Source organism: Oncorhynchus clarkii, chromosome 25 (assembly GCF_045791955.1).
Source record: "Oncorhynchus clarkii lewisi isolate Uvic-CL-2024 chromosome 25, UVic_Ocla_1.0, whole genome shotgun sequence".
Taxonomy (NCBI): domain Eukaryota; kingdom Metazoa; phylum Chordata; class Actinopteri; order Salmoniformes; family Salmonidae; genus Oncorhynchus; species Oncorhynchus clarkii.
The window spans coordinates 36,339,027-36,363,242 of record NC_092171.1 but is presented as its reverse complement, the minus strand read 5'-3'; the positions used below and the strand labels follow the sequence as shown (position 1 = coordinate 36,363,242).

The 24,216-nt window shown below is 44.0% G+C and overlaps 1 protein-coding gene across 7 annotated transcripts in view; it reads left to right on the top strand.

Moving 5' to 3' along the window:
- The first annotated feature begins 12,958 nt into the window (after positions 1-12,958).
- LOC139383844 (syntaxin-binding protein 5-like) overlaps positions 12,959-24,216 on the top strand; it is a 44,965-nt gene continuing 33,707 nt past the window's right edge. For all 7 annotated transcript variants that reach the window (XM_071128424.1, XM_071128426.1, XM_071128421.1 and 4 more), the window contains exons 1-2: positions 12,959-13,432; positions 14,186-14,283. In XM_071128424.1, coding sequence (XP_070984525.1) covers positions 13,295-13,432; positions 14,186-14,283 — 236 coding nt within the window. In that variant the 5' untranslated portion in view covers positions 12,959-13,294. The remainder of the gene's footprint in view (positions 13,433-14,185; positions 14,284-24,216) is intronic.

The window sequence follows — 24,216 nt, the reverse complement described above, 5'->3', positions numbered from 1 at the left end:
TACACAGTCTACTGGCTACAGCACCCCACTGTGACATACAGCCTGCTACACAGTCTACTGGCTACAGCACCCCACTGTGACATACAGCCTGCTACACAGTCTACTGGCTACAGCACCCCACTGTGACATACAGCCTGCTACACAGTCTACTGGCTACAGCACCCCACTGTGACATACAGCCTGCTACACAGTCTACTGGCTACAGCACCCCACTGTGACATACAGCCTGCTATAGAGTTTGCTGGCTACAGCATCCCACTGTGACATACATTCTAGTACACTCTTAGAAAAAATGGTTACAAAAGGGTTCTTCGGCTGTCCCCATAGGAGAACCCTTTTTTGGTTCCGGGGAGAACACATTTTGGTTCCACATAGAACCCCTTTGGGTTCCATGTAGAACCCTCCGTGGTAAGGGTTCCACATGGAACTCAGAGGGGTTCTACCTTGAACCAAAAAGGTTCTTCTACCTTTAACCAAAAAGGGTTCTTCAAAGAGTTATCCTATGGGGACAGCTGAAGAACCGTTTTAGGTTCTAGATAGTTCCTTTTTTTTCTAAGTGTGTACAGTCTCCTGGCTACAGCACACCACCATGAAAGGGCTTACTGAGACAATATAAATATAATGAATAAAATAGTTATTATATTTCTATGGCTGTGATACTCACTTTACACTAGAGGTGTCAAACTCATTCCATGGAGGGCCTAGTGTCTCCTGTTTTTTCCCCCTTTCATTAAAATGGGTCCACTGCGGGACGGTTGAGCTAAAGTAGGCTAATGCGATTAGCATGAGGTTGTAAGTAACAAGAACATTTCCCAGGTCATAGACATATCTGATATTGTCAGAAAGCTTAAATTATTGTTAATCTAACTGCACTGTCCAATTTACAGTAGCTATTACAGTGAAAAAATACCATGCCAATGGTGAGGAGAGTGCACAGTTTTGAACTTGAAAAGTTATTAGTTAACATATTAGGCATATTTGGGCAGTCTTGACATAACATTTTGAACAGAAATGGAATGGTTCATTGGATCAGTCTAAGATTTTGCACATACACTGCTGCCAAAAAAAAACTTTTTCTTTTTCTTTGTATAATCTTTTACCAGATCTAATGTGTTATATTCTCCTACATTCCTTTCACATTTCCACAAACTTCAAAGTGTTTCCTTTCAAATGGTACCAAGAAAATGGATATCCTTGCTTCAGGGCCTGAGCCACGGGTAGTTAGATTTGGGTATGTCATTTTAGACAAAAAACATTTTTTTAAAAGGTCCGATTCTTAAGAGGATTTATATGAGTGACCCAATCTTGCTGTCTGACTAACATAAAAGTGAAACTGTGATATCCAAGAGTTTCATGAGGATAGACTAGAATTCCAAAATGTTTATCTTTCAGTCAGTCTTATAAAATAAACTGTGTTAGCTTTTAAAAGACTGACATACAAACATTTTAGAATTACACTACTTCGTCCCCAGATAGAGGAGACCTCTAAGACAAGGTTATTGTCAAACACTCACTCAGTGACCTAGCCACGTGATTACAGATAGAGGAAATAACTTTTAGCTAGACCTTGGCATTCTCTCAACCAGCTTAACCTGGAATGCTTTTCCAACAGTCGAAAAGGAGTTTCCACATATGCTGAGCACTTGTTGACTGCTTTTCCTTCATTCTTTGGTCCGACTAATCCCAAACCATCTCAATTTGGTTGACGTTGGGGGATTGTGGAGACAAGGTCATCTGATGCAGCACTCCACCACTCTCCTTCTTGGTAAAATATCCCTTACAAAGCCTGGAGGTATGTTGAGTCATTGTCCTGTTGAAAAACAAATTATAGTCCCACTAAGCGCAATCCAGATTGGGATGACGTATCACTGCAGAATGCTTTAGTAGCCATGCTGGTTAAGTGTGCCTTGAATTCTAAATAAATCAGACAGTGTCACCAGCAAAGCATCCCCACACCATAACACCTCCTCCTCCATGCTTTACGGTGGGAAGTACACATGCGGAGATCATCCATTCACCCATACCGCGTCTCACAAAGACATGGCGGTTGGAACCAAAATCTCAAATTTGGACTCCAGACCAAAGGACAAATTTCCACCGGTCTAATGTCCATTGCTCGTGTTTCTTGGCCCAAGATAGTCTCTTCTTATAATTGGTGTCCTTTAGTAGTGGTTTCTTTGCAGGAATTCGACCATGAAGGCCTGATTCACATAGTCTCTGAAAATTTGATGTTGAGATGTGTCTGTTACTTGAACTCTGTGAAGCATTTATTTGGGCTGCAATTTCTGAGGCTGGTAACTCTAATGAACTTATCCTCTGCAGCAAAGGTAACTCTGGGCCTTCCATTCCTGTGGCGGTCCTCATGAGAGCCAGTTTCATCATAGCGCTTTATGGTTTTTGCGACTGCACTTGAAGAATCTTTCAAAGTTCTTGAAATGTTCTGTATTGACTGACCATGTCTTAAAGTAATGATGGACTGTCGTTTCTCTTTGCTTATTTGAGCTGTTCTTGTCTTAATATGGACTTGGTCTTTTACCAAATAGGGCTATCTTCTGTATACTTTCAAAATAAGAACTTGTTCTTAACTGACTTGCCTAGTTAAATAAAGGTTACATTAAAAAAAAAACATGTACAAATGACCTCAACTAACCAGTACCCCTGCACACTGACACGGTACCGGTACCTCCTGTATATACCCTCGTTATTGTGTTAATTTGGTAAATATTTTCTTAACTCTTTTTGAACTGTACTGTTGGCTTGTAAGTAAGCATTTCACAGTAGGTCTACACTTGTTGTATTCAGCGCATGTGACTAATGAAGTTTGATTTGATTTGATTTGATTTGAAGTGCAGTCGCAAAAACAATCAATCGCTATGATGAAACTGGCTCTCATGAGGACCGCCACAGGGAAGGAAGACCCAGAGCTAACTATGCTGCAGAGGATAAGTTCAATAGAGTTAACTGCACCTCAGATTGCAGCCTTTATAAATGCAGACACAACATAAACATCTCAACATAAACTGTTCAGAGGAGACTGTGTGAATCAGGCCTTCATGGTCGAATTGCTGCAGAGAAACCACTTCTAAAAGACACCAATAAGAAGAAGGGACTTGCTTGGGCCAAGAAACATGAGCAATGGACATTAGACCGGTGGAAATATATTTGACCAAGGAGAGTGATGGAGTGCTGCATCAGATGACCTGGCCTCCACAATCACCTGACCTCAACCCAAATGAGATGGTTTGGGATTAGTCGGACCAAAGAATGAAGGAAAAGCAGCCAACAAGTGCTCAGCATATGTGGGAACTACTTCAAGACGGTTGAAAAAGCATTCCAGGTGAAGCTGGTTGAAAGAATGCCAAGAGTGTGCAAAGCTGTCATCAAGGCAAAGGATGGCTACTTTGAAGAATTTCAAATATAAACTGTATTTTGATTTGTTTAACACTTCTTCGGTTACTAAATGATTCCATATGTCACAATCGCCCGGAGTGGTGAGTGCAGAGTCAATTGCAGAGGGCAGAGGAACTGGGCAAACCGTCTTTATTTAGATTCCCAAACGAACGCCCTAAACAATAGGCAATAAATAGACAGAAAAATTGTCCGACCCAACACAGGGCACAAACGGACAGGAACACAAACACGTACACCCTGACTAACAGAAAACAATCCCGCACAAAAATAGGCGGACCTAACAGGCTTAAATAGACATGAATCAATCAACAAAATAAGAGACAAGTGCAACCAATAAGACCAAACGAACAGAAAAGGAAAAAGGGATCGGTGGCGGCTAGTAGACTGGCGACGACCGCCGAGCGCCGCCCGAACAGGCAGGGGAGCCACCATCGGTGGGAGTAGTGACAGAACCCCTCAGTACCCCTCAGTCTCTCAGTAGTGAAGGGTCCAAAATGTCCCCCATCGGTACCCAGCACCTCTCCTCTGGACCGTACCCCTCCCAGTCCACGAGGTACTGTAGGCCCCTCACCTGGCGTCTAGAGTCCAGAATAGCACGTACAGTGTACGCCAGGGATCCCTCGATGTCCAGAGGGGGTGGAGGGACCTCCGGCACCTCACCTTCCTGCAGTGGACCAGCCACCACTGGCCTGAGGAGAGACACATGAAACGAGGGGTTAATGCGATAGTAAGGAGGAAGCTGTAACCTATAACACACCTCGTTTATGGTCCCGGCAATACGACTGCAGAAACCTACCCACATCCTGGTTTACTGTCTCCACCTGCCCATTACTCTCGGGGTGAAAACCAGGCTGATCGAGACCCCCAGCCGTTCCATGAACGCCCTCCAAACTCTGGATGTGAACTGGGGACCACGATCAGAAACGATGTCCTCAGGCACCCCGTAGTGCCGGGAGACGTGTGTAAAAAGGGCGTCCGCAGTCTGTAGGGCCGTAGGGAGACCGGGCAAAGGGAGTAGACGGCAGGACTTAGAAAACCGGTCCACAACGACCAGGATCGTGGTGTTTCCCTGAGACGGGGGAAGGTCGGTGAGAAAATTCACCGACAAATGCGACCATGGCCGTTGTGGAACGGGGAGGGGCTGTAACTTCCCTCTAGGCAGGTGTCGAAGCCTTGCTCTAAACGCACACCGAGCAGGAGGAGACATAAAACCTCACGTCCTTGACCAAAGTGGGCCACCAGTACCTCTCCCTAAGACTCCGCACTGTCCACTCGATACCAGGATGAACCGAAGAGGGTAGTGTATGGGCCCATCGAATCAACCGATCAGTGGCCCGAGAAGAAAGCTCAGGGGCGGAGCTTTGGTGGACGCATCCACCTCCACTATGAACGCCAAAGAGGGGTCTCGGATGAGCCAGCACGGGAGCGTCGGCGAACAGCTCCTTCAGGCGACTGAAGGCTCTGCCCGCCTCTGCTGACCAGCGCAAGCACGCCGGCCCCCCTTCAGCAGTGAGGTAATGGGAGCAGCCACCTGACCAAAACCCCGCATAAACCCTAAAAACCGCTGCACGTCCTTTACAGTGGTTGGAGTTGACCAATTACGCACGGCTGTAATGCGGTCACATTCCATCACCACCCCAGAGGTGGAAATGCGATAACCCAGGAAGGAAACGGCATGTTTGGAGAACACACATTTCTCAGCCTTGACGTACAGGTCATGCTCCAGCAGTCACCCATGTACCCTACACATCAGAGACACGTGCGCGGCGCGTGTGGCAGAATAGATCAGTATATCATCGATATACACTACCACACCCTGCCCGTGCAGGTCTCTGAGAATCTCGTCTACAAAGGCCTGGAAAACTGATGGAGCATTCATCAACCCGTACGGCATGACGTGGGACTCATAGTGCCCTGAGGTGGTACTGAACGCCGGCTTCCACTCGTTTCCCTCCTGGATATGCACCAGGCTGTAAGCGCTCCTGAGATCCAATTTAGTGAAGAAGCGCGCCCCGTGCATTGACTCAATAGCACTGGCTATGAGAGGTAGCGGCTAACTGTACCTAACAGTGATCTGGTTGATACCTCGATAGTCAATACACAGGCGCAGAACTCCATACTTCTTCTTCACACAATAGAAACTTGAGGAGGCAGGTGAAGTGGAGGGCAGAATGTATCCCTGCCCCAGGGATTTTGAGACATATGTTTCCATAACCGCCGTCTCCTCCTGTGACAGGGGATACACAGGACTCCTGGGAAGTGCTGCATCTACCAGGAGAATTATCGCACAATCCCCCCGTCGATGGGGTGGTAATTGAGTCGCCCTCTTCTTACAAAAGGCGAGAGCCAAATCGGCATATTCAGAGGGGATGCGCACGGTGGAGACCTGGTCTGAACTTTCCATCGTAGTCGCACCAACGGAAACCCCTAAACACCTCCCCGAGCACTTTCATGACCACCCCGTGATAGCCCTCTGTTGCCACGGAATAGTGGGGTGATGACAGGCCAACCAGGATAGGCCCAGCACCACAGGAAATGCAGGAGAATCAATAAGCAACAGACTGATTCTCTCCTTGTGACCCTCCTGCGTCACCATTCCCAGTGGAGCGGTGGCCTTCCTAATTAGCCCTGACCCTAATGGTCGACTATCTAGGGCGTGAACTGGGAAGGGCAAATCCACTGGAACAATAGGGATCCTAAACTATGGGCAAATGATCTGTCAATAAAGTTCCCAGCTGCGCCTGAATCTACGAGCGCCTTATGCTGGGAATGCAGGAAAACTAATTAATATACAAAAACATGTGTGCAACAGAGGGCTCTGGGTGAGCCTGGTGCCGACTCACCTGGGGTGACACGAGAGTGCCCTGCCTGCTGCCTCGACTCCCAAAGGAACCTCCCCAGCACTGACCGGTAGTGTGCCCTGTGCTGCCTCGACTCCCAAAGGAACCTCCCCAGCACTGACCGGCAGTGTGCCCTAGGCGGCCACAGATGGTGCATGGACCGGCTCCTCCTCCGGTCTCCCTAAGTGCAGCACCTTCCAGCTCCATGGGCGTAGGAGCGGTGGTGCTTGGGATGGAATCGACAGACCCCAATCTGGACGTCCTCTGGTAGCCAGCAGGTTATCCAACCAGATGGACAGGTCCACCAGCTGGTCAAAGGTAAGAGTGGTGTCCCTGCAGGCCAACTCCCAACGGACTTCCTCGCGCAAACTACAACGGTAGCGATCGATCAGCGCCCTGTCGTTCCATCCCGCGGCCAGGGTCCGAAAGTCCAAAGCGAACTCCTGTGCGCTCCTCGTCCCCTGCCTAAGGTGGACGAGACGTGAAATCCTTGAATTGGTCCAACACCGCTTCTCCTTCCTCCCATACGGCGTTGGCACACTCCAGGGCTTTCCCTGAGAGACAGGAGACAAGGGCTGACACGCTCTCACGGCCCGAAGGAGCCGGGTGGACGGTTGCCAGGTAGAGCTCCAGCTGGAGTAGGAACCCCTGACATCCCGCAGCCATCCCATCATACTCCCTCAGAAGAGCGAGCCGAATCCCACTGGGACCGGGTGAAGGAGGGGTGAGTTGCGGTGCCCTTGGTGGTGCTGGTGGAGGCGCTGGAGGAACTCCTCTTCTCTCCCAGCGATCCATAGTCTGCCGGACGCGATCCATGGCGGTGCCGAGATGTTGTAGCATGGCCACATGCTGCCTGACACGATCCTCGACCCCAAATATGTGGGTGTCTGCTCCTGCTGACTCCATATGGTTGGGTGCGTGATTCTGTCAGAAGGTCAGTGTAGCTGGTGCATGAAGTCAGGCGCAGGAGAGCAGAATGAATGAGCAACATACTTTACTCAAAATAAAGGCACAAGGTAACAATACACTTTACCAACAATAAATGGTAATCAATTACGCACGGGTGAAAACAGCACCTGTCGAAATCCAGCCATAACGTCCCGAATGAACAAGAAACAATCACGCACAAAAACATGGGGTAAACAGAGGGTTAAATACATGAACATGTAATTGGGGAATGAAACCAGGTGTGTAGAAAACAAAGACAAAACCAATGGAAAATTAAAGGTGGATCAGCGATGGCTAGAAGACAGGTGACGTCGACCGCCGAACGCCGCCCGAACAAGGAGAGGGACCAACTTCGGAAGAAGTCGTGACACAAGGACATCCCGGCCGACCAAACCCTTCCCTAAGCCGGACGACGTTGGGCCAACAGTGCGCCGCCTCATGGGTCTCCCGGTCGAGGCCGCCTGTGACACAGCCTTATGTATGTCTGCTTGAATTAATTTCCCAGTTCGGAGTGATTCTTTTCCCACGCATTGTATTTTGTTGTTTATTAATTGAATATTAATTTAAAAAAAGTGAAACCTTGACCCTTATATTTGCTGGCATGTCGTAATTTAGAGACAGGTTATGTTTACCACATATCTGTTCTTTGCTATGCTGTAGTTTTACTTTGCTGTGTCCTCAGACTCTTCATTGTGCGTCTAGGGATCTGTTCTATATACGCTATGGGCTGCTGTGCTATACACTGCCTACACTCTGTAGCACTCAACCACATTCAGGTTTCTGTCTCTATAACATATGGGCTGGTTTCCCGACAAAGGTTAAGCCTGCTCCTGGACTAAAAAGCCCTTTCAATGAAGATGCTCCACCGAGCTTAATGGGCTTAATCTGTGTCCAAGAAACCGACCCTATATCTTCAAATTAACTTCATCTTGAAAACTGTGAATCTGACAGCACCCTAATAGCTGATACTGTATATTACTGTATATTAACCATGGCCAGGTTTGGTGCAGCACGACAGTCATGATTATGGTCATCCATTGCGTTTTTAGTTTACCTCCTGTGGTAATTAATTGTGCCTGAGGGAAAGTGACTGAGAAGAAGGAACACAACTTCTAAATATGGATTTACGTCCTAGATACAGGAGAGACCTAGATTCAGGAATCAAGCGGAGATGTTGCCCCAAATACTGTTACACTCTGGACAAACACATAATATCTCATTAATAACACATGAATAACTTTTCCATTATTGATTATATGCTCAGAAATGTGACATTTTGAATTAAAGACCCTTTATTCAAATCAAATTGTATTTTTCACATGCTTCGTAAACAATAGGTGTAGACTAACAGTGAAATGCTTACTTACCCAAAAATGCAGAGAGAAAAATAGAGAAATAATAGAAAAATAATAACACGAAGAATAAATACACAATGAGTAATGATAACTAGGTTTATACACGGGGTACAAGGTAATTGAGGTAATTATGTACAGGACATATAGATAGGAATAAAGTGACTAAGCAACAGGATAGATAATAAACAGTAGCAGCAGTGTATGTGATGAGTCAAAAGAGTTAGTACAAAAAGGATCAATGCAGATAGTCCGGGTAACTATTTGGTTAACTATTTCACTAACTATTTAGCAGTCTTATGGCTTGGAGGTAGAAGCTGTTCAGAATCCTGTTGGTCCCAAACTTGGTGCATCTGTACTGCTAACCGTGCGGTAGCAGAGAGAACAGTCTATGACTTGGGTGGCTGGAGTCTATGACCATTTTTAGGCCTTCCTCTTACACCGCCTGCTATAAAGGTCCTGGATGGCAGTGAGCTCGGCCCCAATGATGTACTGGGCTGTAAGCACCATGCTCTATGGCGACTTGCGGTCCAATGCCAAGCAGTTGCCATGCTAAGGGTGATGCAGCCAGTCAAGATGTTCTCGATGGTACAACTTTTCGTAAAACGGCCACTATCCAAAGCAGTGCCATCCCCACCACAAATTCAACCCGTTCTAATGCTTTTTCAATTCCCCTCTTCTCATTCGCTCTTTCTCAGGGATCAATTATATTTACCTCTTCTGTTACAATGGTATAAAGAATTCTGATGAGCCAAACTGTTTATTGAATTGGGAAGCATGTGTAGTAGCTAGCACCAGATACTACTTTATGTTGTTTATTGAATTGCCACTGAAGGTCTGCGATACTGGTATCATCCCAGCCCTACTATTGACCAGGGCCCATAGGGAAGTGCACTATCTTGGGAATACGAAGCAGACACGCTTTCTGTTATCTGGCTCTTCTTTCTCTTGTACTGCATGTTGTGCACCAACCAGTGGGCTTTAACTAAAACTGCTCTGTCGTTTGTTACATACTTTAGTCTGACACTGACATCACTGAAGTTGTTTGTGGTGACGAGGGGCAAGAGAGGTGTTGTACAAAACAACGTCATCAGCGATTGAATAATCTCTAACCAATCAGATTATCAAAACCAATGACGAATTTTTGCTGCTTTACCCACGTGTGTTCTGGCTCTGGCCCAACCCATCGGTTTCTGGACCAATCACACGGCCCCGAATCTGTTCGCATTCGGTGAAGAGTCGTGGGAAGTACTCAGATCCAGACTCAATGCAGAGAAGAAATGAACGTATGTGGGTGTGGCATAGCGTTTGGCCAGAGCAAGGAGTGTGTGAGACCTAAAACACTCTGTCGGTCCTCAGTAGGAGAGAAGGCAACCATAATCAGTGGCGTAAATTACTTAAATAAAAATAGTCTTTTGGGGGGGTATCTGTACTTTACTATTTATATTTTTGGCTACTTTTACTTCACTACATTCCAAAATAAAGGAATGTACTTTGTACTCCATACATTTTCCCTGACACCCAAAAGTACTTGTTACATTTTGACAGGAAAATGGTCCAATTCACACACTTATCAAAAGAACATCCATGGTCATCCCTACTGCATCTGATCTGGCAGACTCACTCAATACAAATGCTTTGTTTGTAAATTATGTCTGAGTGTTGGAGTGTGCCTCTGGCAATCCGTCAATAAAAAATATAAATAAATTGTGCTGTCTGGTTTGCTTAATAAAAGGAATGTGAAATGATTTACACTTTTACTTTTGATACTTATATACATTACAGCAATTCCATTTACTTTTGATACTTAATTATTTTTAACACCAAATACATTAGACTTTTACTCATGTAGTATTTTACTGGGTGACTTTAACTTTTACTTGAGTCATTTTCTATTAAGGTATCTTTACTTTTACTCAAGTATGACAATTTAGTACTTTTTCTACCACTGATATATATAATATCATAATATATTGAGATTTCAGTGTTTTGATATTCATAGAAAACATAACAATAAACCCCTCAACTGGTCCATGTGTCACTGTCCATGGTGCTGATTTCTATACACTCAGATCTAAAACACTCTGTCGGTCCTCAGTAGGAGAGAAGGACAGGTTGAGGAGAGAGGGTAAGGATGAGGAGAAAGGGAGATGGTGAGGAGAGGGGGATAGGATGTGGAGAGAGATTGAAACCCTGTGTTCAATATTTCTGATAGATATTACCAATTCCCATCGACATCACCAATGTCTTTTCTTCGTTTTCTAGTTGTCCCTTCCATGTCGGTAACTCTGTGAGAGTGACTGCTGGGTAGCAATGTTGGTAAATTGTGCCATCTAGTGTACATTTTCCATAGCATGAACACCAGGCTGTATGTGCTATCGTGCCAACTCCTTGTCACTCACATGCCAAACATTGGCTTGAGCAATGGAGTTGGCAAGAACATCTACAGAGGGACCAGGCTATCTTTTTCACACTCTGAACTCATAGGTAATAGCAATTAGCCACCTCCAGTAGCAATATTTGACCAATGAAATAAATATATAATGAATTCTCTCATGAGTAATTGTCTGTTTTAATGTTAAATAGTGTTTCATACTTATAAAAAAAACAACGCTGATAACAATGAAACAACAACATATATTTTTTCTTCCACTGCATGTCTCTGAACATCAGTAAAACGGTCCTCTGGTCATGAGATGCAGACACAAGCAAGGTGGTAGGAATTTGTCACTTTTATCCTTTTTTTTCCCTTCCCCTTTCAATTTTTTTTGTTAACAACAAATCAATACAAAAAGTACCTGGGGAAACAAGGATATATAAAGAATATACCAAGGACAATTGGGCTAGGGGCGGGGCTGGACTAGGGGCGGGGCTAGGGGGTACAATATCACATTACACAAGGACCTTAAGGGACATACAGACATTTATCATTCTAACATTTTTTTTTTGTTGGCAGAGTATTTAATTGTCTTAAAATACAGTTACATGTATTTTTGCAAGGTAATAAAATGTGGTGTTTTGTTTGTAAATTTACATTTGTGAATATGAAATTTGGCCAAAAGAATGATGAAATGAACATCATAAAATTGTTTCAACTTATTTCTATTGTAGGTAAAGAATCCAAGCAGCACATCTCTCCATAATAATGTAAAATCTTCATAAATGTGTTCAATTATATATCTACTGATGTCTTGCCACAGATTCCTTCCATGAATACAAAGCTAAAAAAAAGATGAAACACTGTTTTAAAAAAAACGCCCTTAATTTTGTTAACAAGTGGGAATGTAGGTACATCCAAACTTTTTCCCAACACATATTATCAATAAAACCATTTCAATAAGGCATGACATCCTGTTGAAACAAGGCTTGTAGAGCCCTACTGTTGTTGAATGGACTAAAAGAAAAACAAATCTTTCCTACTGATGAGTCAACAGGGGTAATCGTCGGTATGTTCTGAGGGTCAGGTCTTGACACGTTCCTGAATAATGAAGGAACACCTGAGGGAATGGCATCTAAAACAATTGCAAAATCTTTAGGTGTGATAAGAATTCCTTAAAATTAACTAAAAGAGTAAAAGAATTTACAAGTTGGCTCACCAATAGGATATATTCTAAAATCAAGGCAGTATGTTTATACAATATGGCCCGACTTTTCCATATATAATATCTGTGTGGAGAAAATTATGCTTATAAACTAAGGACCATGACAAGAAAACCTGTCTGAATTTGTCACTTTACTTATGGTATAACTGGTCCGTGGTACGCCAATGGTATACATATGCGATTTGTGATATTTTTAATGATGAGCCACAGAGTTTCTAAACCCAGAGTTGCAACATTGCAAGACTTCCGGGAACGCGAAACAGACCAAACAGACATGGCCGTTGTTTGGGGTTTGAGAAAAAGGAAACATTCTTCCGTAGTTGTTTTCTCGAAACCTAAAGGCTCAATCTAGATTCAAAACAATGTCAAGTAGTTGAACATGTTATTACTCCAAACTCCTAAAGGTGACCAACCAATTTTCGTCAAAAACAACTTTATATCGAAGGTGTGCCTTTGATTTGACGGCCAGCACATGCGCAGATCGGCGCGAGACGACCGTTAGACCCGATGACGTGTTTGTACGCATGAGCCTACTTATCCAACGTCGCCATGACAGCGCCTATAAGTGTGATCGTGGATTTCAGTTTTAGCCTATCTTTATACTGTACTGTCTGTGAATGAGCGCTTGGTTTGTGACTTTGTCTAGTAAGCTCGATGGATAACACAATTGACGAATGTTACTATCTTATTCAGTGATTCATAATTTGTTTTCCAACATAGGTTTCCAAAAATACAGATTTATTTAGATTTGTACTTTACTGGCTCCAATGTTTAGCTTACATCCGTGTTGCTGCCTCTACCGCGCAGACTCGTCACTGCGGTTCACTGCGTTTCCGTGTTAGCTGGGCTGGCTAGCTGATAGTGGCTGTCGTCAGGAGAGCCTACGATCGACTCCGATTGGATATTGTATCGATGGATAAAACAAATATTTTCGACAATGCATTAATGTTCATAAACTGTGTTCTTGTGAATGATGCTATGGAAAGTGTGGTGACTACACCGTCCGTAACATGCGATATTAGCCAAGTGTGCGTCTTAAGAGCAGTTTACGTTATCTAGGTAACTGTTACCGCTATATAACATTTATGGTGGCTTCGTTGATCAATTTTTTGTGTTTTGTCCTCGTCTGTATTGGTGGAAAATGAAGAAGTTCAATATCAGAAAAGTGCTGGACGGCTTGACTGCTTCTTCCTCTGGCACTGCATCTCCACAACCAGGAACTAATCAAAACGATGTGATCCAAGAGACGCTACAATCGGAGCATTTCCAGCTCTGCAAGGTGGGCTACGATCAACTAAGCCGGCGACGATTGTTTTGCTGGGAATCATTGAAGATAACAGCGCGTGATTTCTAAAACGTCGACGTCGGCTAGTCAGTTTACTGTGTGGCAATAGTAGTTTGTATTTTTGTTATTTGTGTCTATGCTGATATTGCATTGGTGTGGATCTTGTAGCTAGGGGGGTAGCCATCTAGTTAGCTACTAGTGTTGCTAGTTGTCAAACCTGCAGAGGAATGTATTGCTAATCAACTGACTGCCTCCCACGTTCCCCGTTTATGATATTGCCATTTGCCATAGCTTCATAGCTGCCTAACTAGTTAGCTAAATGACACCAGGCTAGTGACTATTAGTGTCCACAACAGCCAGCCATAAATTAAATCTGAATAATCCAGTTTCTCTGGATTATAAATAGATAGCTAGGTCATCCAGACATTGGCTAGCTAGCTAACAAACTACAGCAGCTGTCCAGTGATCTGACAGTGAAAGAACATAGCTTGTTGTCAAGATAGCTTACTAGAAATCTTTGGCTTTTTTGGTTCTGAGAAAAAGCGACACACTCAGCTAGATATTGATTCAAACTGAGCATAAATCGTTGGTATTTAGGTGAAGATTAATGCCTCTCAATGTTGGACAGTTTCCTGGTTATATAAAACATGAGATGACATAACCGTACTTAACTGTCTGTAAAATAGTGCATCTGGATGTAATCTAGCAGCTAGCTAATGCAGATTGTGTTCTTCTTCTCTCCTCCAGACTGTGCGCCATGGCTTTCCCTACCAGCCCTCCTCCATGGCCTTTGACCCTGTGCAAAAAATTCTGGCCATCGGGACTCAGAGCGGAGCTGTGAGACTGTATCCTTTTTTATTTTAATAGGAAGGAAACTAAACTACCAATATTGACAGTCCCAGTGCAGTGCCCAAAACAATACAGATGATTGATTTAGGACCAATTTCCCAGACAATGGCGTAAGTCTTGGTTTAGTCCCTGACTTAAAAGCATGCTCAATGGAGATTCTATGTTGGTAAAGTTGATATGACCTTATATTGGCTTCTATGAAGATCATCATATACAGTTAATGGAGGAAACTGTGGTTATAGAGGATCACACACTATTACTATCTGTATGTCTGAGCAGCAGAGTCGGTTTGTGTCCCAAATGGCACCCTATTCCCTATATAGTGCATTACTTTTGACCAGAGCCGTGGTGAAGCAAGTTTATGTTATCAAATACAAATATATAGCTCAGTTGTATAGCTATATATTAGCAGGTTGTATAGCTCATTTGGTAGGGCGTGGCGCTTACAACACAAGGATTGTGGGTTATTTTCCTGGGGTCATTATACTACAAATGCAGGCATGACTGTCGCTTTGGATAAAAGCTTCTACTAAATTGCATATTATTCTATTATACAAAACATTAAGACCACCTGCTCTTTCCATGACATAGCTTTCACCTGGATTCACTTGTTCAGTCTATGATCCCTTATTGATGTCACTTGTTAAATCCTCTTCAATCAGTGTAGATGAAGGGGAGGAGACAGGTGAAATAATTATTTTTTAAGCCTTGAGACATGGATTGTGCATGTGTGCCATTCAGAGGGTGAAAGGGGCAAGACAAAATATTTAAGTGCCTTTGAACGTGGGTATGGTAGTAGGTGCCAGATGCACCGGTATGATTGTGTCAAAAACTGAAACGCTGCTGAGTGTTTCATGCTCAACTGTTTCCTGTGTGTATCAATAATGGTCCACCACCCAAAGGACATCCAGCCAACTTGACACAACTGTGGGAAGCATTGGAGTCAACATTGGCCAGGATCCCTGTGGAACACTTTCAATACCTTGTAGAGTCCATGCCTTGACAAATTGAGGCTGTTCTGAGGGCAAAGGGGGGTGCAACTCAACATTTAGCAAGGGTTTCCAAATGTTTTGTACACACAGTGTGTATGTAAGCTACATTTGAATCCTGGTAAGTTGACCAGCGCTGACCTTGTGTTTAGCCAAGCTTTAAGCTGGTAGTTAGCATAGCTTGAGGGCGATAGCTATCTGCAGCTGGTTAGCATAGGCTGCAGATAGCTATCCCCCAAGCTATCTAATAGCTAGCTGATATTTTCTCTGTCAAATCACAGTTATGCCAAGGTAGCAAGAACCAGTGTCTGGAATGTGTTTAATGAGACACTTGTTTGACAACACCTTCCTACTTGTTTGCGGTATCAAATAATATAGCTTGCTAGCTAGTGTAACCAACTCACCGTCACCAGCCGCACCAGGCACAGTCTCACGTTTGACAGCTCACAGAATTTGTAGGTAGTGTTGGATGTAATCAATATCCTGGCCATCAGATTGTTGAACAACTTTACGGAAGGCCATTTTCACGTGAGTAGCTATTTAAGTTCCCGATCCATTTGAGAATTGCACATCAAGCTACTGCCAAAGACATCGTGTTGTCTGGGGATCGTTTTGCATTGCACAGTGCGCCGGGTGGACTGGGTTTGCACATTTTTGACCGTTCCATTGGTCCTCCTAAGGAAATGTCTCCGCCTGCCTGGGGCACCGAGACATGCAAAGAGAACTTGCCCAGTCTTTTCCCAGAAAACACAGCGCCACCACGTGTTGATAGGCAAAAGGGGGCATGAATTGTTGAGGTAATTGTAATCCAGCCCTAAGGGGCAGTTGACCTTTAAACTCGGCTTGGGTAAACTTATGACTTTGAAGGTCATGCAAACGCATGGCACCAGTTTATATCGTTCCCAGAACAGAGAGTATTGTTTTTGCATCATGTCGTTCTCTGTAATTTAGGTGTTTTTCATTGTTCCTTCTTGGTCTGGTGATTATTGTAAAATATGTCTCCAATTAACTTACCTACTTAAATAATATGATAATAATAATATCAGTGATCTATAGGGATGGGTGATCTAGCATATAGCAGTGATCTATAGGATGGGTGATCTAGCATATAGCAGTGATCTATAGGGATGGGTGATCTAGCATATAGCAGTGAGCTATAGGGATGGGTGATCTACCATATATCAGTGATCTATAGGGATGGGTGATATACATTGCATTCAGAAGTATTCAGGCCCCTTAACTTTTTCAACATTGTTACGTTACAGCCTTATTCTAAAATTGATTAAATTGTTTTTTTTTCCATCAATCTAAACACAAACCCCATAATGACAAAGCAAAAACAAGTTTTTAGAAATGCTTGCAAATTTATTGCAAAAAAAACCCGGATATCACATTTACATAAATATTCAGACCCTTTACGCAGTACTTTGTTGAAGCACCTTTGGCAGCGATTACAGCCTTGTCTTCTTGGGTATGACAGTCCAAGCTTGGCACACCTGTATTTGGGGAGATTCTCCCATTCTTCTCTGCAGATCATCTCAAGCTCTGTCAGGCTGGATGGAGAGTGTTGCTGCACAGCTATTTTCAGGTCTCTCCAGAGATGTTCGGTCGGGTTCAAGTCCGGGCTCTGGCTGGGCCACTCATGGACGTTCAGAGACTTGTTCCGAAGCCACTCCTGTGTGGTCTTTGCTGTGTGCATAGGGTTGTTGTCCTGTTGGAAGCTGAACCTTCGCCCCAGTCTGAGGTCCTGCGTGCTCTGGAGCAGGTTTTCATCAAGGATCTCTCTCTACTTTGCTCCTTTCATCTTTCCCTTGATTCTGACTAGTCTCCCAGTCCCTGCCGCTGAAAAACATCTCCACAGCATGATGCTGCCACCACCATGCTTCACTGTAGGGATGGTGCCAGGTTTCCAATAGATGTGACACTTGGCATTCAGAACAAAGAGTTCAATCTTGGTTTCATCAGACCAGAGAACTCCAAGCTGGCTTTCATGTGCCTTTTACTGAGGAGTGGCATCCGTCTGGCCTCTCTACTATAGAGGCCTGATTGGTGGAGTGCTACAAGGATGGTTGTCCTGAAAGTTTCTCCCATCGCCACAGAGGAACTCTGGAGCTTTGTCAGAGTGACCATTGGGTTCTTGGTCACCTCCCTGACCAAGGCCCTTGTCCCCCGATTGCTCAGTTTGTCTAGGGGGCTAGCTTTAGGAAGAGTCTTGGTGGTTCCAAACTACTTCCATTTAAGAATGATTGAGGCCACTGTGTTCTTGGGGACTTTCAATGCTGCAGAAATGTTTAGGTAATCTTCCCCAGATCTGATCCCCACACCTCAAGGTTGATCAATGGAAACAGGATGCACCTGACCTCAATTTAAATTCTCACATCAAAAGGGTCTGCATACTTATGTCAATAAGGTATTGCTGTTTTTTGTGTGTTTAAAAATAATGGTTATCTGTAGGAGGAATGTATATGGTGGAGGTAATTAAGCTTGGAATGTACTGAGTGAAGGAAAGATGATCACATGTTGGCAGGCACTGATAAGGGTGGAGAGATGTGGTTTAGTGAGGAAGCCGTATGACCCAATGGGTGAATAAACTTGGTTTAAACTTTCCTAATCATATCCTAGTCATTTAAGGACGTTATTGTTTGGTTATAAGCCAACTCCTAAAGAAGTTGACCTGCCCAAGATCCTTGCAGTATATAAACACTGTTTGTTTATTAATAAAGGTACATGGTGGAGCTTATGAGTGTGTGGGCTCTATTTCTTTTATACTTCCTAAAGAACACCCCCACACACACTAATAATGGGGCGGCAGGTAGCCTAGTGGTTAGAGCTTTGGGCCAGTAAACAAAAGGTTGCTGGATCGAATCCCCAAGCTGACAAGAATCTGTTGTTCAAGGCACTATTCCCCGGTAGGCTGTCATTGCAAATAAGAATTTGTTCTTAACTGACTTGCCTAGTTATATAAAATAATAATGTGCGGGTCAGCTGTTTTTTTCACCCGCCCGCAATTGCTATTAACACACCCGCCCACTGCCTGACTATACAAAGTAAAAATCTAAGGCCTGCACCTGCAAATGAAGATGTGCTGCAGAACGACACCCTGTTTCCCAAGCTTTAAACATCCCAAGGAGCACTGTGCAAGCAATAATATTGAAATGGAAGGAGTATCAGACCACTGCAAATCTACCAAGACCTGGCCGTCCCTCTAAACTTTCAGCTCATACAAGGAGAAGACTGATCAGAGATGCAGCCAAGAGGCCCATGATCACTCTGGATGAACTGCAGAGATCTACAGCTGAGGTGGGAGACTCTGTCCATAGGACAACAATCAGTTGTATATTGCACAAATCTGGCCTTTATGGAAGAGTGGCAAGAAAGCCATTTCTTAAAGATATCCATAAAAAGTGTAATTTAAAGTTTGCCACAAGCCACCTGGGAGACACACCAAACATGTGGAAGAAGGTGCTCTGGTCAGATGAAACCAAAATTGAACTTTTTGGCAACAATGCAAAACGTTATGTTTGGCGTAAAAGCAACACAGCTGAACACACCATCCCCACTGTCAAACATGGTGGTGGCAGCATCATGGTTTGGGCCTGCTTTTCTTCAGCAGGGACAGGGAAGATGGTTAAAATTGATGGGAAGATGGATGGAGCCAAATACAGGACCATTCTGGAAGATAACCTGATGGAGTCTGCAAAAGACCTGAGACTGGGACGGAGATTTGTCTTCCAACAAGACAATGATCCAAAACATAAAGCAAAATCTACAATGGAATGGTTCAAAAATAAACATATCCAGGTGTTAGAATGGCCAAGTCAAAGTCCAGACCTGAATCCAATCGAGAATCTGTGGAAAGAACTGAAAACTGCTGTTCACAAATGCTCTCCAACCAACCTCACTGAGCTCGAGCTGTTTTGCAAGGAGGAATGGGAAAAAAATTCAGTCTCTCGATGTGCAAAACTGATAGAGACATACCCCAAGCGACTTACAGCTGTAATCGCAGCAAAAGGTGGCGCTACAAAGTATTAACTTAAGGGGGCTGAACAATTTTGCAACCAAATTTCAGTTGGTTCAGAACCAAGCAGCACGTAGATGTACACAGAGGGAAAGTGTCAGTAACATGCATGTCAGTCTCTCCTGGCTCAAAGTTGAGGAGAGATCGACTGCATCACTGTTGGTCTTTGTGCGAGGTGTTGATGTGTTGAAGGTTCCAAACTGTCCAAGCAGTTGGCACACAGCTCGGACACTTATCGGTGCAACCAGAGGTCTCTTCACAGTCTGCAGAACAGAGGCTGGGAACTGCACACTATTAAATATCGCCATGACTACATGGAACTCTCTGCCACCCCAGGTAACTCAAGCTAGCAACAAAACCAGTTAAAAAAAAAACCCCAGATAAAAGGACACCTTACTGACAAAGGGGACTGTGAAGAGACACAGACATATGTATTGTAATTTGCACTGCGTGTGTATTAGACCTAGATATTGTAGGCTACGTGTGATGTTTTACATGTAAGTATTTCAGTCCTTGACTAATAATGTTTTGTAGTATGCAGTGTGTCATGTTTCATGTGGACCCCAAGAAGAGTAGCTGATGCTTATTGCAGCTTCTAATGGGGATCCTAATAAATACCAAATTATGACTGTCATCTGATATGAACCCTCTTGCTGTTATGAAATGTTGCTGGTCCAACTGCTGTGGTTTACCGATGAGGAAGTGTCTATCAGTCAGCATCCTTCTCTCTCTTTGTAGTGCTGTTTCACTGAGCAGACCTGGGTTCAAATACTGGTTGAAATCTTTCAAAAACTTTTAGCGTTTGCTCTAGCCTGCCTGGAGTGCCAGATGTGTGGGGTTTACAGTTTTGGGACTATTCTATTTGTCCAATTAAGCCAGGCAAACTCAATCATTGCATATTTAAAATTTTATCAAATAGTATTTGAACCCAGGTCTGTCTACTAAGAATACTTAAGTGCTGCTGATGCTATCATGGGGACCAGGGTGCTACTACGTGTGACTCAGCATCCTGTGCCATGTCATGCTACAAGAATGTGTTTTTGGTTTCATGAGAAGTGGAGCACACTAACTAATTGGATAAGTTGATTGCGTGGTGATGAATAGTACATATTCTTGTCAGCAGCACAAGCAGCAGCTATGTTAGCTGGAGTCTTCATAAACAGGGTGTACTCTACATGATTTTGGCTGCAATTTAGCCGTCCCAGACAAGTTTTTGATATCTGAGACACAATTCCCAAGTCGTTGACTACTCGGGGCGCGCGGCCGTCACCGACGCTCGTTTAATGTGAGCGGGTCAAAGACAGAATCTGAGGGCTACCGATCTCGTCTTTGAGCAGGCCCAATCGTCCCGAAATCCGGCACTCAACCTGCAATGCTCTTGTAGTGTGAAACGCACAACGACAAGTTTTGAGAAGGGTGATCAGCAATAGCCAATTGGAGCTTTTTTTCTTTTAGCCAGAATCACCCAGAATGTGTTGACTCGATGAAATACTAGTATGCGTTTGTACTTGACTTTAACCGAAGGCAACATGTCATCGTTACAGCTATGAAGTTCACAAGCAATGTTATTGTAGTATGTTGGCTAGGTATTTCAACTCTGTATGGCAAGCGTGAATGTCTGACTGAACCTTTCATGAGGCTGCTTTGAGCCACAGCTCGTAGCCACGTAACAATCTAATCACATCATGGTTTTCGCAAGACAAAATGGCAATGAGGATCCTCACGACCAGGTGAAGAATCTTGTAGTGTGTGTGACCACATTCTGTGCCACATCGTTTAGTGTGCGCACCACTACGTTGGCAACGCACACACAAAAACATGTCAGGAAAGATGGTTGTTCTAATGTGAGAGGCTCAATGATGTTTTTGAAAGTTGTGTAGTGTCCATCCAGCTTTAGTGTTTACTTTAGTGTTTAGCCTACTAGGGCCTAGACAATCAACATGAAGTGCTTTTGGACTTGGAAGAATTAACACCACTCACTTGATGACAAGTATTGTGTGTAGCGAATAGAGATGACATCCCTTTATAACTGCATAAAATAGCAATGAGGAATTTCCACAGTTTTGTTTGTGGTGGTGTAAAGGACTTAAGTAGTACTTGAATGTATTTTTACTTAAGTAGTTTGTTTAGGTATCTGTACTTTACTATTCATATTCTTTTAGTACTTTTACTTCACTACATTCCTAAATAAAATTATGTACTTTTACTCCATGCATTGTCCCTGACACCCAAAATTAATTTTCAATGCTTAGCAGCAAGGAATGTGGTCCAATTCACTCACTTGTCAAGAAAACATCCCTGGTCATCTCTACTGCCTCTGATATGGACTAGTCATTAAACAAATGCTTTGTTTGTAAATTATGTCTGCGTGTGGTAGTGTGCCCCTGACTATTCGTAAATAAATAAATAAAACAATTGAAGAAAATTGTGTCTGCTGATCTTCTTATTATAAGCAATTTTAAATTATTTATACTTTACATTTTTATAATTTTATTTTGACCCCGTTTTCTCCCCAATTTCGTGGTATCCAATTGGTAGTTAGTCTTGTCTCATCGTTGCAACTTCCGTACGGACTCAGGAGAGGCGAAGTTCGAGAGCCGTGCGTCCTCCGAAACACAACACAACCAAGCTGCACTGCTTCTTGACACAACGCCCACTTAACCCGGAAGCCAGCCGCACCAATGTGTCGGAGTCAGCACCGTACACCTGGCTACCGTGTCAGCGTGCACTGCGCCCGGCCCGCCACAGGAGTCACTAGTGTGCGATGGGACAAGGACATCCCTGCCGGCCAAACCCTCCCCTAACGCGGAAGATGCTGGGCCTATTGTGCGCCGTCCCATGGGTCTTCCGGTCGCGGCCGGCTGCGAAACCTTTCTATGAAGGTATCTTTTTACATTTTTACTCAAGTATGACGATTGGGTACTTTTTCCTCCACTGGTCATTAGGGCGCCAGATAGCTTACTGGTTAGAGCTCTAATCCTGAGCCGATTGGGTAAAATCTGTCAATCTTCTCTTGAGCAAGGCACTTAACGTTAATAGACCCAACTCTCCGAGGGTGTCTCAGGGGGAGTTGGATATGCAAAAAAAAAAAAAACATTTCCATTTCACACCACACACTTGAACAGGGACTTGTGTGAAACAGGACAAATATAAGCACGGCCAGTTTGATGAAGTGACGTTATGGCCCTCTGATTAAACGATATTGTGATGCCCACACACAGTTGAGCCAGGTTAATGGAAGTATGTTGGGCTGTAATGTAACCCCACCCTAGTTTGTTCAAGGCATTGAGGTTGTTTGATAACAGCTTTGTTAATCCTGTTCAGACGTACAGATCTTATTTCGGTGTGCCTGTCAGATCCAAGCTAACTGGATACTGTAGCACTAGCATGCATAGAAGGCCTCATCTCTGAGCGTGTCTGCCATCTGCTGCTTTCCATTTGCTTATCATATTCACTGCCAGGTACAGTAAGGCTGAGGCTGGCAGTCAGGGTGCTTTTGTGTTCCTACTGGTCTGCCTGTTGGGCCAACTGTCATCTTTTTGACTGGCTCTCTGTCTATGATTTTAATGTTTATTTTTAGGTTGCCTTACTCTTTGTCCAACATCTCTTTGGGTGCAGTGAAACTCCATCTTGAAATAAGGTTGAGTTGTATACATATTCAGAATGAACTAATTCGGACTATAAAATAATTTGGCTCATTATCTTTAAGTTAACAACCTTATAGACTAATACAGGATCAAAAACAGTTGACGGAAGAGTAGTCAAGGTGTTGTCCCGGGTCTTGTTCTTCTGTGTTCGTTGTATAGACATGTTATCCTCTGGTGACTCCAGAGTATTTAGGTTTACTTCCGGAAACAACTGTGTACCCAGGTAATGTTACTTCCACTCATTTCCTCATTCCACTGTCCACTTCACACCTGTCACACGGCACCTGCTCCTCCTTTCATTGGAATGGTATCATTATTCTGTTCTGTGAAATCAGCTTTCTATCCATCTTTCTTTCTAGTGAAAAGGGGTCCATTTTGGATTCAGCCAGAAAGAGCGGTGACTCCGCAATAGCTCTCTGCTGCCTGCCTGCAAAAAGAGACATTGGTAGAGCAGCACCCACCACCTTATTAAATGATCCCATCTACAGAATGTCAAAGAGGACGGAGAGATTCCTGGCTTCCTGCCTGGCTTCCTGCCTGCCTGGCTTCCATGCTGACTGGTGCATGGTTATGAATAAATAACAGTCATTGTCCACTGGTTTTTATTTATAACTCCCCAACTCAAACGTTGTGCCAATTGTGGTGAAGGTCGACTGGACCGTAACTGGTTAAAGCTGACTGGACCGTAACTGGTTAAAGCTGACTGGACCGTAACTGGTTAAAGCTGACTGGACCGTAACTGTGGTGAAGGCCGACTGGACCGCAACTGTGGTGAAGGCCGACTGGACCGCAACTGTGGTGAAGGCCGACTGGACCGCAACTGTGGTGAAGGCTGACTGGACTGTATGAATAGATTTAGTTGTGTGGAGCAGAGTCGGTCAGTGTTTTGAAATCTGAGGGCGGGAGACAAGTGAATGCCTTGTTTTGAATGCCTTTCTAAATTCTGTAGATGGGATCATTTGATAAGTTGGTGGGTGCGGCTCTACCAATGTCTCTCTTTATTGGGCTCAGGGAAAAGAGACCATACAGACTCATTGCTGAAGTTAAAAGCAACATGGACAGTAAGCATAGGATGATCCCTGCCCCATGTGCCAAGTCAGATACAGTCCTACCATGCCTCACGTCAATCACTGTATATCTGCATTGATCTCATGGTTTACTTGGGCCTCTGCCAGAAAGGATTGTATACTTGGAATATTTACATTATTGCTGGCCTGGTGCAATGCTGTATGTGTCTTGCTGGTGACAAATCCAATGTGCCCTTGTGTGATTGAT